General features: G+C 35.9%; 1 protein-coding gene across 1 annotated transcript; it reads right to left on the minus strand.

Moving 5' to 3' along the window:
• Positions 1 to 12,600: 12,600 nt before the first annotated feature.
• Positions 12,601 to 14,372, minus strand: LOC140182377 (serine/threonine-protein phosphatase 7 long form homolog). Its single transcript, XM_072228561.1, has 4 exons — positions 14,304 to 14,372; positions 13,080 to 13,822; positions 12,907 to 12,994; positions 12,601 to 12,846 (listed from the first exon to the last, which is right to left on the minus strand). Exons 1-4 carry the CDS (start codon positions 14,370 to 14,372, stop codon positions 12,601 to 12,603), a joined length of 1,146 nt encoding a protein of 381 aa, XP_072084662.1.
• Positions 14,373 to 18,425: the final 4,053 nt, after the last annotated feature.

Consider the following 18,425-nt stretch of genomic DNA (forward strand, 5'->3'; position numbering starts at 1 on the left):
ATAATTATAATCATTGTATATATTTTTTTTAATAAAATATTTTTATGAGGAATGTTTTAAGTTGCTAATTAAATGGATATTAATCTAATTTAAATATTTGTAAAATTAATAATTATTTAATAAATAGATTCATCAACTCTTTTAAATTCTATGATTATAATGACTAAATCAAATAAAGTATTAACAAAGGAGATTGAATACATAAAAAAATTAATCTTTTTAAATCATTCACTAGCTCATTAGAATAATAGTACAAGATAGAGTGTTAATCGATAAAAAAAAATTTTAACGAAATTTTTTTTATTTTTTAATGTATTTGGCAAATTTTTAATAATAAAAGTAAAAGCATTAGAAAAATAAAAAAAATATATATTTTTTGAGAAGGTACAATTTATATTTTTTTTAAAAGATTTTTTCTTTAAAAAAAGATGTTTTTTACATAATAAATGAACAAAAAAGTACTTTTATCTTATTTTACCCAAACATAATTGATAGATAAAAAGATCTTTTTACATGAGATATCCAATCATAAAATCACTTTTACTACAAGAAATTACCAGAATAGTGACCGATTTTAGCAACCGAAAAAAGTGGTTGCTAATAGCGACTGATTTAGCTACCGATATAGGATTTCTAGGACTAGAAAAAAAATCGGTCGCTAAATCGGTCGCTAAAATTATATTCAGCGACCGATTTTAGTGACCAAAGAAATTAGTCCCTAATAGCAACCGATAAGTTTGTTATACGAGTAACATAAAGTTGGTCGCTAAAATGGTCACTAATTTTTAACTTAGCGACCGAATTAGCAACCGAATTGAGGAAGTAACGCTTGGGATTGTTGGTCACAAAATCGGTTGCTATTTTTTTATTTAGCGACCAATTTTGCAACCAATAGAAAAGGAAGCTAAAAATGGTTTATCGCTAATTCGATCACTAAGCCGGTGGTCGCTAAATTGGTTGCTAATAGTTAAGGTAGCGACCGATTTAGCAACCAAATATAAATGCTGATTTAAAGCAATTAGTTACAAAATCGGTCGCTATTTTTATTCAGCGATCGATAGAATAAATAGGGTGGAAAAATTTCGTCGCTAATTCGGTCACTAAGTCGTCGTCACTATATTGGTTGAAAATTTAATCCTTAGCAACCAAATTAGTGATCAGTAAAAAATACTGTTAAAATTAATTAGTCGGAAAATCGGTCGCTAATTTAAATAAAACAATTTAATTACTGAATTAATCTACCCCACCTAACACTAATTCACCCACAACACTATCATCTTCTCACACAGTTACCGATGTAACCACCGCCAGAAGCACCTCTCCTCGCAGGGTCTTCGTCGTCGACTGAGTTCGCTGCGCTGCCACCTTCATCTTTAAGATCTCGGCGCCGTCGTCGTTATCTTCTGCATCCTCATTGTCGTCGCCGTCTTTAGCTCGCGGAGCCATCGCCTTTGTCTTCTGGTATCTCGGCGCTGTCGCGGTCGTCTTCATCAATTTCTCAAGTAGGTACTCTTCCCTAATCCAAATTCCGATAAATTTCATCTACTTTGTTAGGGCTTTTCACCTATCATGATCAATTTAATCTATTCTGAACAAATTGAACAATTGGAGCTTCGAGGTAATAGCTGTAATATTATTCTACTCTCTTGTTCCTTCCGGCTGTTGCTTCTTTGCTCTCTCTCTCTCTCTCTCTCTCTCTCTCTCTCTCTCTCTCTCTCTCTCTCTCTCTCTCTCTCTCTCTCTCTCTCTCTCTCTCTCCGCCATCACTGTTCTAGGTAGGTACATTCTAAAAATCTCCTTAAAATTTATATATGTTAAAGGTTAATTGTTAGTTTGATATATTTGTTAGGTGATTGTTCTGATGTTAAAAAATTTGATAATAAATGACACTTTAATATATCTATTTAAAGCTATTCAGAAAATTTGTTATTGAAGGTACACGCATTTTGCTCCAACCAAATAACCTTATTATGTGTATATCAACATAAGCATTCAGAATTATTTTGGTAGTTAGAGCTAACAAATGTCCTTGGTTCTTTTGATTTTGAATCAAAAGAAAGATGTGTAATTTTGGTTGCATCAGTTAATCAGTTAGTTATTCTTCTGTTATGCATTTTTATGCATCTTGGAGTTGTAACTTCTTTCCTTATGTTGGGGGATGAGCTGGTGGTATTCAAATCTTGACTTAGAGAGCATGCACTTTTACTAAACACAGTAATGAAGTTGATGAATCCTTCAAAGTCGAAGAAGCTGAAACGGTAAACATACCTCCACCCCCAACAAACAAGATATTCATTCTATTCTACTACCAGCATTTATTTTTACTCTATTTTACTTAATTTTGTATGTGTAAGTGTAACCTAATATGTACTCAATGCGATTCAAGTTGCTTATGTTGGGAGGCAATGACTTTGTTGGCTCACATATTTGTAGAGAAGCCTTAGATCGTGGTTGCTAGTCTTAGCAGGTTTCAAATCCCACTTTCATTCCCATTAGAATTGTTTGTTTGGTGCAATTTCATGCCACTCACTTTGTCCTTTGTTGCATTAGTTTAACTTCTTTTTTGTTGTGCAGACCAATAAACTTTATCAATTGACATCAATGGCATTCTGCCTACTTGTGGGTTGGGTGTGTCTTCTATCTATTCTTAATCTTCATTTCTTTGTAAAAGTATTTCCTTCTCGATATATCGTAGTCTATTTTGTAATATAGTATCTATGAGATTGCCCTTTGTCATTATGAAGTCTTGGTCATTCTTTATATATTTTCTTCTCTGATGTGTAGTGATAAGTTGTGCACACATTTATGCTATCCAAACAACATTTGCGCCTTTGACAATTTGTTATTTCATTTCAGTGTAGTGATAAGTTGGGTTTAAGTCTCGAACTTGGTTCCTTTGCTGCTGGGCGTGATGATATCAACAATAGATCTTGGTCAACATACACTAGAACAAGTAACACCTCCCCCTCCTCTGTATTATATGAGCATACAACCCTCATTTCTTCTAATGAATTGTTATTGTGACAGGGTGGCTATGATTATATGATAGGTACCTCTGAGCATGGTCAAATTATTAAGTCACATGAGCTTGAAATACCTTCTTTCAGGTATACTTATGTTATAGCATAAGCTTTTAAGTTAACATGGCTTATTAATTCTAACTTCTAAGGGTTGGGTATGAAAAGCCATTGCTTTTCTTATCGTTATTGTTGTTTATGATCCAAATTAAGCTTTTGAATATGATTTATTAACTTCATTCTTTTTCTTTTTTTACCATATTGTTAGACATTTGTTGATTGCCTTTGGTGGATTAACTTCATTCTTTTTCTTTTTTCACCATATTAATCTGCTCCTCAATCTTGACCCTCAGATTGAGGAGCATATTAATAAGCTCCTCATCGAAAGTTCTGAAGAAGAATCAAAACATGAATTTTCTGAGGACTTAAACAATATCCAGCATGATGATGATATATCCTTATCATCTGATGAATATTTTGAACTCAATGTCATCACAAAAAAACAAGATCTTCTTTTCGATGCCATAAACGCTATCTCAAACCCTGAAAAGAGAAAATATTTTCTTCAAAAGCTCAAACAAACTTTAGAAACCAAAAATAAATCCAAAATCCTGGTTATCAAAAACAAGTACGATGTCAAACCTATTTTCAAAAAACTCGAAAAACAAGTTTCTAAGTCCGCTACTATTCAAGACCTTCAAAATGAAATTAATATTCTCAAGAAAGAGATTCATCTCATTAAACAACAACAACAACACCATAATTGTTTATCTCATATTCTAGAGGAAGATTTTGATAACACTAAGAAAGAACTTCAGAATGATCAAAATCTTCAAAATCAAATTTTTCAAAAAAAAGGGGATGACCAAATTGTCCAAATCTCAAAGGATGATCAAGAAGATGAGATAGAAGAAATTCTGCGGTTAGTCAGTCAATTAACCGTCACAAAATTCTATATCAACATTTGAATTGTCATCCAACACTTTCTTTTGGAAACTGTAGCCTTGTTTGATACAGGTGCAGATCAAAATTGTATTTTGGAAGGATTAATCCCAACAAAATATTTTAAAAAAACTATAGAGCGCCTTAGTACAGCTAACGGCGACCGTTTACAAATCAAGTACAAGCTTTCTGAGGCTGTCATCAAAAATGGTCTTCTTCGGATAAAAACACCCTTCCTCCTTGTCCAAGATTTAAGAAATCATGTCATTTTGGGGTCACCCTTTATTAGAACTCTTTTTTCGTTGATGATGGTATACGACGGTATTACTACCTACATAGGAGGAACCCCAACAACCTTCCAATTTGTTTCAACCCCAGTTGATAGGACCCTTAACCTACTCCAATTCAAAACTAACCAAATCAACTTCTTAAAAGAAGAAGTCTCCTTCAAAATCCTTGAAACCCAGTTACAAAAACCTGAAATCCAACAAAAGGTTAAATCCCTTCTTCAACAAATGCAAGAAACAATATGTTTAGATTTGGCTCACGCATTTTGGAATAGAAAATAGCATATTATGGATTTTCTTTATGAAAATGATTTTAAAGAAATCCAGACTCCAGCAAAGGCCAGACCCATACAAATAAATGAACAACTTCTTCAATATTGTGAAAAAGAGATTACAGACCTCTTGCACAAAAAGCTTATCAGGCCCAGTAAAAGTCCATGGTCTTGTTCAGTTTTCTATGTCAACAAACAAGCCGAATTAAAAAGAGGCACCCCTAGGCTGGTTATTAATTATAAGCCTCTAAACAAAGCTCTCCAGTGGATTAGGTATCCTATTCCAAACAAAAAAGATTTGTTAAATAGACTAAACTCAGCAAGCATTTTTTCAAAATTTGACATGAAATCTAGGTACTGACAAATCCAGATTAGCGAGACTGATAGATACAAAACGGCATTCACAGTACCTTTCGGTCAGTACGAATGGAATGTGATGCCTTTTGGCCTAAAAAATGCCCCATCCGAATTCTAAAAAATCATGAATGATATTTTCAATCCTTTTTCCGACTTTGCCATCGTTTATATAGACGACGTGCTAATTTTTTCCAATCCTTGCATGATCATTTTAAACATGTGAAAACTTTTATGCATACTATCAAGCATAATGGTCTAGCAGTTTCTAAATAAAAAATTAGTTTATTCCAAGGAACTCCTTTGTCAAACAACTCAAACTCAGTGTCAAGGAACTCCTTTGTCTTTACCTCCCTATTCCACAGGCTTTCAAAATTGTTGAGACGGATGTTTTAGATCTAGGTTATGGTGGCATCCTAAAACAAAAACTTAATAATAAAGAGTGTATCATTGCATTTACATCTAAGCATTGGAATACCTCCCAACAAAATTATTCGACCATAAAAAAAGAAGTTTTAGCAATTGTTTTATGTATTTCAAAATTTCAATCTAATTTATTAAACCAAAAATTTTTGGTCAGGGTAGATTGTAAGCCTGCCGAAGACATTTTACAAAAAGATGTAAAAAATCTTGCATCCAAACACATTTTTGCTCACTGGCAAGTAATTTTAAACATTTTTTATTTCGAAATTGAATACATTCGAGGAATCTCAAACTCTCTTCCTGATTACCTTATCCATGAATATTTGCAGGAAAAGTCGCCACATGCCTAAAAGGGCAACATTAGCCTCTGTAAGAGGTAGAGGCATCCGCCTAGCCCTACCAGGGCCAAGTAAAAATTCAGGGTCAAGCACCCCAACTGAGTCATCCACCCAACAACCTACCCCAATAACTCAAGAGCTAACTGAGTCATCTACTCAAATCACAAAAGATATAGTTGAGTCATCTACTTAGCGTCCAAATAGCCAAACAGCAAAGCAAATAAAGGTAGATTATGCTCTCCTAATCCAAACCTTGTTGGCCTTACAAGATGTAAGTGCTGTTTCTAGTGGCCTCATTAGTTTGGTGACTATGGTGGCTATGTACAGCAACTAATCCAAACTTGAAATATGGCATGTTTGAGGCTATAAGAAGAAGAATTTGACTAGATGTAATGATAGTAAATACACTAATGAAGCACGGTAACAATTCTGAATCAGTAAACAACTACTAATTAACATTTTCAGGAGATTAATAAATCATTGTGAAATTTCAAAAACCAAAATTACAAAAATTGGGTAAATTGGATCGAAAATTTGAAAAATCCTCAATTGTAATAGTAAAGGGTGTGGTTCTGGGAAGCTTGGATGAAGAATTAAGATTCCGTCTGTAATTGGTGGGTAAGAATTAGAAGTTTGCTAGTCTATAATTTCCAGCGGACAGTTATTCCTCGAGTTCATTTCCGAGAGTAGTAGGGGAGATAGGTAGGTCCTCATTGATGTTGAAAGTGAGAGGAATAGGTAGAGTCTCCGTCGGCTTTGAAGGTGAGAGGAGCAGCCGAGGTCCTCATCGACAGTGAAAGGGTGTCCATCTTCACTAACCCATCTCCCTCAACTTCAAACGGAGCACAGCAGCGGCGGACTGCAAGTTGTCTCCATCTCCCTGCTATGCAATCAGATCAAAACTCTTAACTACGGCGGCGTCGTTACTCCTGGATTATTCCATCTCCAGCGAAGTCAGCAACAACTCATCCATCATTATTAACTGTCTGCAACCACCCACAAAGCCACTACCTTCCCCTTCGTCAGGAATTATCAAATTATTATCCACCCCATCGACTTCTAGACGAGGCCATACCTATCAGTACTAAGCATACATCAATCCACACATAAACAATTGACTAACGCATGACATAAAAGATTTATAAAATCAAACTACCTTTACAAAAAAAAATCGTAGATTGACAAAAGTTTCTGGCTAAGAAGACCAAAGTATCTGTAGATAAAAAATCAAATAATAAGATTTTTAGTTATTATTTTTATATGAAAAAGTCTAATTTTTTTTAATAATTAATTTTAACATTCGTTATCTAAAATTTATAACATTTTAATGTATATACTTTTACATTTAATTAGATATTAAGTCGGTTGTACAAATAGAAATAATTAATTTTTATACTTGTTATTTAAAAATAATATTTTTTCTCTCTATGTATATAAAAATAGAATTAGATATTAACATAAAAAAAAACTTATACTGGTAGTTATAAAATTAACTCAAAATTATTTTTTTTAAAACAATTGAATCTTAATTCCAACTTTTAATTATAACATTAGTATTCTCTTCAAATTATATTAAATAAATTTTTGAAAGAAGAGAAATGAAAATATAGATTAATAAGATAAGTGATGAAAAGTTAAAACTAAATAAAAAGCTAAACAAAATGTATATAATAATAATATTTTTTATTTAAATTATATATTTTTTTTAATTTTGTTTTCTGTAGAATAGAAAGATGAAAAAAATAGATAATGAGAGAAAAGAGAGAAACAGATAAATATAAAGAATGAGAGTGAGAGTGAGAGTTTGTTAATTTAAAAAAAATTATTTTAATTGTAAAAAAATATCAGATGACATATTTTGATTTGTCAAATTACTAATATAAAATATAAATTATATATAGAGTAAAAATAGTAGAGAGAAATAGAAAAATAGAGAGGTAGATGAGAGAATTTAGGAAGGGAGTTTATTAATTTTGAAAAAAAAATTTCTCAATTTTAATAAGGGGACACATTTGATTATTAAATTAGATATTAATACATGATACATAATATAGGTATATTTCAATTTCAATTTTAATTTTAATACAATTAAAGAGTGTCATGTTGCACATTTTGATTGTCAAATTAGTAATTAGTTATTGATATTGATATTGATAATATATAAAATAGATAGAGTGATCGAAGAAATGAGAGGAATAGACAAAAGAAGAGGGATGAGGGAAGAACTCTTTAATTTTGGAGAGAAAAATTTTATTTCAATTGTAATGAGAGAATGACATGTGGCACATTTTGGTTGTAAAATTAGTAAAAATGAGGAAAGAATTTTTTTAATTTTAGAGAAAAATATTTAATTTCAATTACAATAAGAAAGTAACGTGTCACATGTAGCATATTTTGGTTGTAAAATTAGTAAAGAAAAGAAGAAAATTCATTAATTTTAGAGAAAAAAATTTGATTCCAATTACAATGGAAAAGTAACATGTGGCACATTTTATATATATAATAGATATAAGTTAATGATGGCAAAGTAGAGTACACTTGTCATCTTTTCATTATAAGTGCATCTCATAGCCACTATAGACGCCGATAGATAGATAAATACTATATATATATATATATATATATATATATATATATATATATATATATATGGGCAAGTTACTTAAATAAATAGATTAGAGAAAATATTTACCTGAATGTGCAAAACTGGTTCTTGTTACCTGCATGTGCAAAAAGCCATTTCTATGTAAACCGTGGCAACCCACCACGGTTTCAGAACGTACGTAAACCGTGGAGACCCACAGCGGATTATGATTGAAAAAATTAGAGTGTAAACCGTGGTAGGTCACCACGGTTTACTAAGGAGAAATTGCGTGCATAAAACGTGGAGAGTCACCACGGTTTATGAAGAAATCCTTTTGCACATAAAACCCTGTGGGTCACCACGGTTTATGTTGACAGGAAGTCTATATATATGTTGGTGATTCAAGCTCCATAAGAGATCATTCTCACAATGGCTAGTGAGGAAGAGAGTTTTCTTGCCCTAGTGCATTGCTCTGGGAAAATAAAAAAAAAAGCAAAAGCAAAGGTGTGAAGTTTACCGACAGAGAACCACTAAGTGTTTTTATCAGGTCGTCGATGACTTTGTCAGATCTGAAGAACAGCATCTTGGAGAAGCTTGGCGTGTTGGGTAGCAAGTGGGTGAAGAAACTATTCTACAAGATTCCCATGGCGGTTGTATCGACCGGTGTTCAGTATGAAACCTTTGCGGTTAAGGCTGATGAAGATATTAGGGTTCTGTTCTACTGTGTACGGAGTTTTCCGGAGATCAGAATCCATGAGTTGTTCGCGAAGTTGGAGGTTGGTGTCGATAGTTCTGGGGCATCCGCGCCAGTTCCCTGCCCAGCTGCCGCGGGTGGTGCATCTAGTTCGATGCCTGCGGTCAGACCGTATGTTCCGCCGGTTCAATCACCTTCGTTTGCGGCTGATTTAGACCGAACAGAGGTTGTTGGTTCTATACCTTTGGAGAATGCAGCAGTCATTGAGCCTCCGCACGTTGTGGGCACCGGTGGTGGCCTCGTACCTTATATCGAAGACTTTGGTGGACCTGATCAAGTAGAGAATGCAATGCGTGACGATGAGTCTGACCAGGAGCCTGTTGATATCGATGGTGACAGCGACGATGACAGACGTGGCGATCCACATGTGCAGCATAGGCCAGCAAGTTCTGGTTCTCATCAATACCCTCCACACTTCTCGACACTAAACTTGGAAGCTCTTGGTCAACAGGAAGACAGTGGTAACAGAGTGGGGGGATCTTCTGCAGAATTTCAGATTGGGCAATCATTCCAGAGTAAAAATGAAGCTGTGCTGAGTGTAAAGGACTATAGCATCCGGCGAGGTGTTGAGTACAGAGTCATCGAATCGGATCATTTGAAGTATCATGGAAAATGCAAGGAATTCGGCAAGGGTTGTAGTTGGTTGATTCGTGTAGCGCTTCGTGCACGAAAGGGGACTTGGGAGGTTAGGAGGTACAATGAGCCACACACATGCCTCGCAACTTCTATTTCAAGTGATCACCGTCAGCTGGACTACCACGTTATCTGTGCGAGGATTCTTCCTATGGTTAGGGCAGATGCTGCGGTTACGGTAAAGGTACTTCAACAAGCGACAGAAGCTGATTACGGTTTCAGGCCTAGTTACAGGAAGGTTTGGATGGCTAAGCAGAAGGCAGTGGCAGAAATATATGGAGATTGGGAAGAGTCTTACGCGGAGTTGCCACGTTGGATGCTAGGGATCCAGGCGACAATGCCGGGAACAATCACGGTGCTGAAGACGTCTCCTGTTCGGATTGGTGGTGGGGTTGATGAGTCCACCGAGTACTTTCACCGGCTATTCTGGACATTTCCACCCTGTATCAAGGCATTCCGGCATTGCAAGCCCCTCGTCAGTATTGATGGTACCCACTTGTATGGGAAGTATGGAGGGACGCTGCTGTTGGCGATAGCTCAGGACGGGAACTCGAACATCCTCCCGATAGCATTTGCCCTTGTGGAGGGCGAAAATGCAGAGTCGTGGTCATTCTTCTTGTCCAATCTCCGAGAGCATGTGACTCCTCAAGAGGGTATCCTTGTTATCTCTGACAGGCATAATGGGATCAAGGCAGCGCTTGAGGCACCTGAGACTGGGTGGCTGCCTCCTCGGGCGTTCCGGGTCTACTGTATTAGGCATGTGGCTGCGAATTTCGCCCTAATGTTCAAAGGTAAGGACTCCAGGAGGCTGTTGGTGAATGCTGCCTACGCAAAAACTGAGGCTGAGTTTTACTACTGGTTTGACATCATGCGGACTGAGAATCCAGCAATGTGTGACTGGGCCAACCGGATGGAGTATGACAAATGGACCCAACATGAGGATGCTGGTCGACGGTTCGGGCACATGACCACAAACATCAGTGAATGTGTGAACTCCGTGCTAAAGGGAACTCGCAACCTGCCGGTCACATCTTTGGTTAAGTCAACCTACGGGAGGCTTGCTCAGCTATTTGTGGTACGGGGACAGACAGCAGAGGCACAACTCGGATCTGGGCATGAATTCTGTCAGGCCTTGGTAAAGTCTATTGATCGGAACCTAAGAGACTCGAGGTGCTTCACTGTGACATTATATGACAGGCAGCAGTCCGAGTACACCGTCGCGGAGACAACACCAACCGGCAACTTCTCCCTGGGCAGCTACAGAGTCTCCCTTAAAGATCACCGATGCGACTGTGGCCACTTTCAGGCGCTGCATTATCCTTGTTGCCACGCCATTGCGTGTTGCACCTACTCCCGGCTTAACTGGGCGTCATATGTTCACGAGGTGTATCATATGAGTGAGGTGTTCAACGTTTACAAGGAGGGGTTTCTCCCACCTATCCCTGAAGGACTATGGCCTCCATATGCTGGGCCTACCATCATTCCTGACCCTAATATGCGGCGTGCAAAGGAAGGTCGTCCAAAGGTAACCAGGATCCGTGGAAGTATGGATCAGTCTCAGGAGAACCAGCCGAAGCGATGTGGACTATGCCGTCAGCCTGGGCATACGCGGAGGAACTGTCATAGACTGCAGAGTGGTGGAGGGGATGCGTAGATCTCATGTCGTGTATTATGCAGTCTATGATGTTTCAGTTGCATCAGGGTCTAGATAATGTTAGTAATGTATGGTTGGTTAAGTCTGTGACTGTCAACATGTTTATCTAATGCAAAAATTTCAATTGAATAAATTCCTGTTATTTTACCTATTAATGTATCGTTCATGTTGTGCATTATAATATAAACCGTAGAGCTAAATATCAAAGAAGCTGAAACCGGTCAAACTGATTGGTCAAAAGAAAAATAACATTTAACATAAGTCTGAAAGCCATAAATACTAAGTAGCATGCTCAATACATAAAATAACAAAGTCCCTAACGGACAGGAACATATAACATAACTAATCAGAATCCTCAATGGTGTCACTGTCATCATCGTCGAACTGGCCAAGCAGGTGACCTCCGGTACCACACAAAGGAGGACGCCTCACACGCCTAGGTCTCTGATCTGCCTCTGGTGCTGAGGGCTGTGCGGGAACGGTGCTGAAAGCAGAGGCAGGTGTCCCTCCTAACGCAAACCATGGGTCAGACGGAGAAACTGCAGGCTCGTTGAGGTCCACTGCCAACTGAGCCTGAACATCGTCACTCCTGGGCTGCTGATCAGCAAACTGGGCATGCTCCTCAGGCATCTGTGGCCTATAATGGGTATCTTCATCATCCCTAAGCATGTCTGCTATGTCCATGTAGAACTCGGACTGAGTAACAGGATCATCAATGTCCATCCCAACAGCCGCGGTAGTAAACTCGGCAAAAGCATGTGGGCTAACGTTCCCAAAGAGCTGAGAGCTAGAACCCACCTCGAACGTCGGCCGATCCATAGCTGATGCTGATCCAACTACCTCCTCACCGGGCACGTGATGACTGCCGTCCCCCTGCTCGGATGGTCCTCTATCAGGCGCACCTCGACGGTTAGGCCGCGCAGGTGGCCGTCTGCCTCTACGTCGAGGAACACAGTAGTCCACTGCATCCCCAGGCTCAGCTCCAGGAACATCCTCCTCCAAACGGTCCGCAAACTCCCTCCACTCGCGATCGGTGGTCCGGGTCCCTATACGGCGACGCCGATCGACTCGTCTGTTATCTGGTCTGTCATAAACGTGCACTCTAGGAGGTGCCTGCGACGACCCTCTGTGACGCGCCTCCTCAGTCAGCACAATCGGCCTCGGATCCTGAAATGCTACATCTGGGGATAGGAACCTGTGCGCCACACGGCACCACCAGTCCAGGTACTCTGCTGATGGACCAGGGTCCATGACTCGATCGACCCATATGACTGACCGAAGCCTGTCCTCCCAATGCTGGTGCCACTCCTGATAATATGAAGGAAACCACCGGTCCCTACCCCTACCATCCTTCGCATGTAGCCAATCTATGTTCAGAGCTGGCTCTGGAAGATGCTGAACACCCCCCGAACTGGGGTAGAACCCTATCGACCTGGTGCCACTCGATCGCAGCAAAATATATCAGGCTAGTGACGGCCGTCCATAGCCGTCGGTGCTCGTCAGCTAGAATCTCCGGATGAATGACAGCACCAACATCAACAGAAGAATAAGGCTCCCACACAAACTGCATAGAAACAGTAAGAGTTTGCTGAGACAGTGACATTTAACAAAAACTAGTACAGGTATCAGTAATAAATAAATGACTCACATCGTGGGCACGCAGCCGATCCAGTGCAAGGCGTGCGGAAAGTAATCTCTGTGCCCCTGCATCGTTCCTCGGCACAAACTCAGCCCACCTACAATTTTAATTGAAATGATGTCAAAACAAACCATAACACATGATGTATTTAAAATTTATTAACAGATAATACTAAACCCTACCTGGAAGCAAGAGGAAACCCGAACCGGTCAAAGCCAGTGGGCCTCAGAGTGGGAAACCTCCAGAAAATCCAAGACTGTAGTAGCTGTAGCGGCCCAGCCAAGTTAACGACGTTCCTGTTTGTTCCACGACAAAGACACCTATACAACCAGGCCAGTGCAGCGGAGCCCCAGCTATATCTGCCCAAGTCGTCCAACGATGCCAAATAAGGCAACCAGCGAAGGTGAACCCTGTTTGCGTTCTTGTCTGCAAACAGCTGAGACGACAACAACATCAGGATATAAGCGCGTGCGTATACATGCACGGTCTCATCAGTAGCATCTGCAGGGAGAACCCGGAACCTCTCGTGGAACCATGTGTAGCACACTGTCATCTGCTTGATTTTACTCTGTGGAGATAACTCCCCGAACAACTCCCGAAACCACACCCATGCTGGTCTACCGTGTTCCATCAGATTCTCAAATTCAGTCAAGCACCCACTAACGGGCACACCATCAATCGGCAAACCCAGCTGATACGCAACATCCTGTAAAGTAATGGTGCACTCACCAAATGGCATATGGAACGTGTGGGTCTCCGGACGCCACCGCTCAATAAATGCGCTAAGGAGAGACTCATCAACCCAGAACCACTGACTGTTTAGCCTAGCCAGATGATACAAGCCGGCAGTCTCCAGATACGGTATAATCCGGTCATGTAAGGGCATATTCTGCTGCCTCCTAACGGCGCTAATAACCCTACTAGGCTGCAAAATGTGGGTAACAAAATCCCTTAACATACAACCATTACAAACAACACCAAACATAATTTTCGTAAAAATTATTAGACTTGTCACACTAAATTCATTGATTCTAGAGGAAAAAAATATTATAACAATATAAATAGACGAAAAAAATATTATTCAATATAAATAGAGGAAAAAAATATTATTCAATAAAATATTTACATTTATAACAAAATATTTTAGAAAAATACTATTAACCAGACTTACAAGATAAATAAACATAATAAAATATGCATTATTCAGTAGACAATATTAATAAATGCCTCACATTTGGATTGACAGTAACCATAATAATATCAATATTTATGTAAATAACATTAATCAGAATAACAATACAAATAAACATAATAAAATATTTTTACTAACAATATCCCTAATAATATCAATTGCTATATTAGTATGAATTTTAATAACAATAATAACGACAGAAACAGTAACTAACCTCTTCGTCGATATATCCTGCCACGTGAGCGACGCCATTTAGTCGGTACAAGCGATCCTCACCCTGCATTGGCTCCACCACCCACTTCTCCTTCAAACCTCCAAAGTTTTGCCAAATCCTCTCAACACAACAACAACTTCCTTTTTTTTTGTTCCTTACCAAATGATCCGTTCTAACCTTCCACGGATTACTTATATAGCCACACACACATAAACCGTGGTGACCCACAGGGTTTTATGTGCAAAAGAATTTCTTCATAAACCGTGGTGACTCTCCACGGTTTATGCACGCAATTTCTCCTTAGTAAACCGTGGTGACCTACCACGGTTTACACTCTAATTTTTTTAATCATAATCCGCTGTGGGTCTCCACGGTTTACGTACGTTCTGAAACCGTGGTGGGTTGCCACGGTTTACATAAAAATGTCTTTTTGCACATGCAGGTAACAAGAACCAGTTTTACGTTTTAATTCAATTTCAAAAATTATATAAATTAATTTTAATATAAATACAAATTTGTAATTATTATTTTTACTTTCTTAAACTTAAAATTCAGTTTTTTTTTACTTATTTATTTATTTTATAATACTTTATTTTAGTTTTAGATGTCAAAGGACAAAAATAATATTTCAAATTATTCTAGTGTTACAATACCATTTTTTTGCCAAGAAAATTTTTAAAATGGACCACATGTGATTTTTTTTTGTCTCTTCATTTTCTTTGCATAACCAAACAACACGATTTCTTTTTTTTCTCTTCATTTTCTCTTTTTGAATTTTCTTTTTCTCCCTTTTTCTGTCGAACAAAAGAGAGGCGATAAGTAGTTGAAGATAAACTATTCTACGAAAATAAGACTAGTGCTTGTATTACTTGAAATCAATAATAAAAGAATTAAACAGTCAAATTAGAAGAATATTTTATGCATTTTATCGGACAAAATAAATTTTAAAAAATTACAATGTAATTAATGTTTTAGATAATTATTTATCAAAAATTAAAATATATTTTAAAAAATAAAATATTAATTTACTTATTACATTACTTGTTTTTTTTCCAAAAAAGAAAAAGAAAAGAAAAGAAAAGAGTAAGAAGGTAGGAGATTGAATAGCATGTAATCTTAATAAATATTGATGACGAGGGATGTGACATAAGGGGTCACGTGATATAGTTGAGGAGTCACATGTATGTATGTGTATGGTATGTTGTTAGGGGGGGGGCATGCATGTAAATGTGCATGGCATGCAGCATGAGCATGGGGCGTGGCCTATACGTACGTACAGAGGACTGCAACAAAGTGGGTCAGCATTTCAGCAACGTCTGAACTAAGCAATCAGTGCTCACAGTGATTCAGTCACCCCCTACTTCTTTTCGTCTTTCTTCCTTTTTCTTTTTTTTTTTTTATTAACAAAATCAAATATTCAGTCTTCAATGTGAATGAATGGACCCTGTCTATGGAGATTATAATGCCGCTGCTGCCTCGGATCCCAGGAGAACACTCCGTCTTAGATTATACCAAACTAATCAATTTCTTCGCATGTAGGGGTGACAACGGGACGGGTAAGGGCGGGTTTTTGTTCTATTCTATTCTGTCTCGTCGTACAATAAATCCGTCCTTCTTCTACTCACGGGTAATAAAACGTTGAACTCTAATCCGTTACTGCAGGTATCCGACTCGTCCCTACCCGTCCTTATAATTATTAAAATCTAATAAATAAAATTAAATTTCAAAATTTATATAACTATCATCACATACATAACATAAATTAAAGCAAAAATTTAAATATGATACAATATTATTAATTATTTACTAATTATTTTACATATATTATACATATTATATATTAAAATTATATATATTATATATATAGCGGGACGGATAGGGACAGATATTACTTAAACCCGACCCCGCCCCGCTCCTCATAAGAACCCGTCCCAGTGCGAGGCGGGTAATTACCCGTCCCGAGCGGATAGGGGCGGGGTGGACAACATATTTCATAGAATAAAGTAATTTTATTTATTAGCAAATGAGTTATAACTCAAATGGTATAGTCTCTTCGTATTCCTATAAGAGAGATTGTAAATTCAAATTTTTCTATTTTTGGTAAAAAAAAAATAATTTTCTTTAGTGGAGCAGTGTTAGAGCCATTAAAATTTTTTATTTTTAATTATTAATTTAATTATTAATTTAACTTTTTTAATTTAATTTTTTAGTATATTAATTTAATAACATATTTTATTTCATAATTTTAAATTTAAATTTAATATTTTTGAGCTCATATAGGACCAATTCCTTTCCTCTATATATAATGTCATATTTTTTAGATATGAATAACAATTGTAATTATAGTGGTCATATAGTGGTATTTTAATAGTTTGAAAATAAAATTGATAGAAAAATAAAAATAATAATTTTAAATGATTTTAATAAAAAAATAAAACATTTCATTTTGAATGACAGAATTAAAATTTAATTTAAACATTACGGACTAAAACCTATTGTATTCTATTTGATATTTTGTGTCAGTTCGATCAACCATTGTAATTTTAAAACAATCAACTTCCTTCTGCTTCTAATCATTAACTTGTTAGCTTAAAATGTTGCTTATATATACTTATATACTATATACTCTATATTTTGGGCTTGTTAAAAGCAAAATATAAGTTATTTTAGTTATTTTCCCCTTTAATTTATTGAACTGTAATATACTAATTATTAAACTAAAATCGAGTTAATGATTTAATTTATTATAAAATTAAAGTGAGGCTTTTTAAATAGTTTTTGCGGCTTCCTTGAAGATAAATTAAAATGTTTTTCTAAAGAGGAAGTATAGGGAGCTAATGGAGTATCTATACAATGTGTACAATATGGGTATAGAGATGTTCGATTCAGTAGGATATCATATGTTTATTATCCTTGGTACCCGAATGGTTATTCGGGATAATATGAGTGTATTGTGTTTGAGAAATTAGTAGTATTTTATACTAGATGTTTATTTTTTAACTTATATTGGGCCAAATAAATAATCTATTGAATACATTGTACAAATACTCCATTGGTTCTCTAGTGGAATTATTTTCTAAAACAAAAAAAACTTATTGAATTTTGTTTGTTTCTTTGGCACGAAATGATATATATATATATATATATATATATATATATATATATATATATATATATATTGGCAAATAAAAAAGATTGAATTACATGATATTCATATAATTTGTAGGTAAAATAATCATAATTTTCAAGCGATATTTTACAAACAGCATGATAGTGTATATTAATTTCAACTTTTTGTCCTCTGTCCTTTATCTCAAAAAGAAAAGGAGAAAATTAAAGCGAAAATAATGATTTCCAAGTTAAGCATTATTCTTAGTTACTTAGCTAAATTATTGGCCTTTAATCTTCAACCCAACTCCCACTAGTTCAAGACACAGAGATAATACAATGTACTAGTTTTAAATACTTACTTAACTTATGGAATATGGAATTGAAGAAGACTGGAAATTTTCTTTTTTAAAATAAAATAAATAACATAGACCTTTTTTGTTCAAGCCTATATGCGCTGTGTAGTAAGTTTATATAATTCATAATATAATTATGATTTTTTACGAATATTTTATTTGGTTTAGTTATGTTATATGAATGTGTTTGCTTTATGATTACAGGTTTTGCCGAGGTACATATCATCTATGTATATAAAAATAAAAAATGTTATTTGTACATCAAAATTAACTATTAAAATCAGTCACCAATATATTTATGTATAAATACATATGTGATTTAATTAATTTTTAATATATATTTATATTTTAACATGTATTTTATACTACTGACTGATTTTAGTGGCTAATTTTAATGTACACATGACTTAATCGTGTAGAATATCTTATTAAAATGATAAATTTTATGATTTTTAAAGATACATGAGTGCATTAATAAGTACTTTTAATCTATTTTTGAAAATTAAATTTATGTAATAATAAAAAATATGAAACTAGTTAAGATATGATAAATATTTTATATTCAAACTAAAAGATTATAGATTAAAATCTTAAAAGTAATATTATTTTTTACGAAATATATATGATAAAAAAATTCAATATAAAAAAGTGTTCAATC

The sequence above is a fragment of the Arachis hypogaea genome, chromosome 19, assembly GCF_003086295.3.
Source record: "Arachis hypogaea cultivar Tifrunner chromosome 19, arahy.Tifrunner.gnm2.J5K5, whole genome shotgun sequence".
Taxonomy (NCBI): domain Eukaryota; kingdom Viridiplantae; phylum Streptophyta; class Magnoliopsida; order Fabales; family Fabaceae; genus Arachis; species Arachis hypogaea.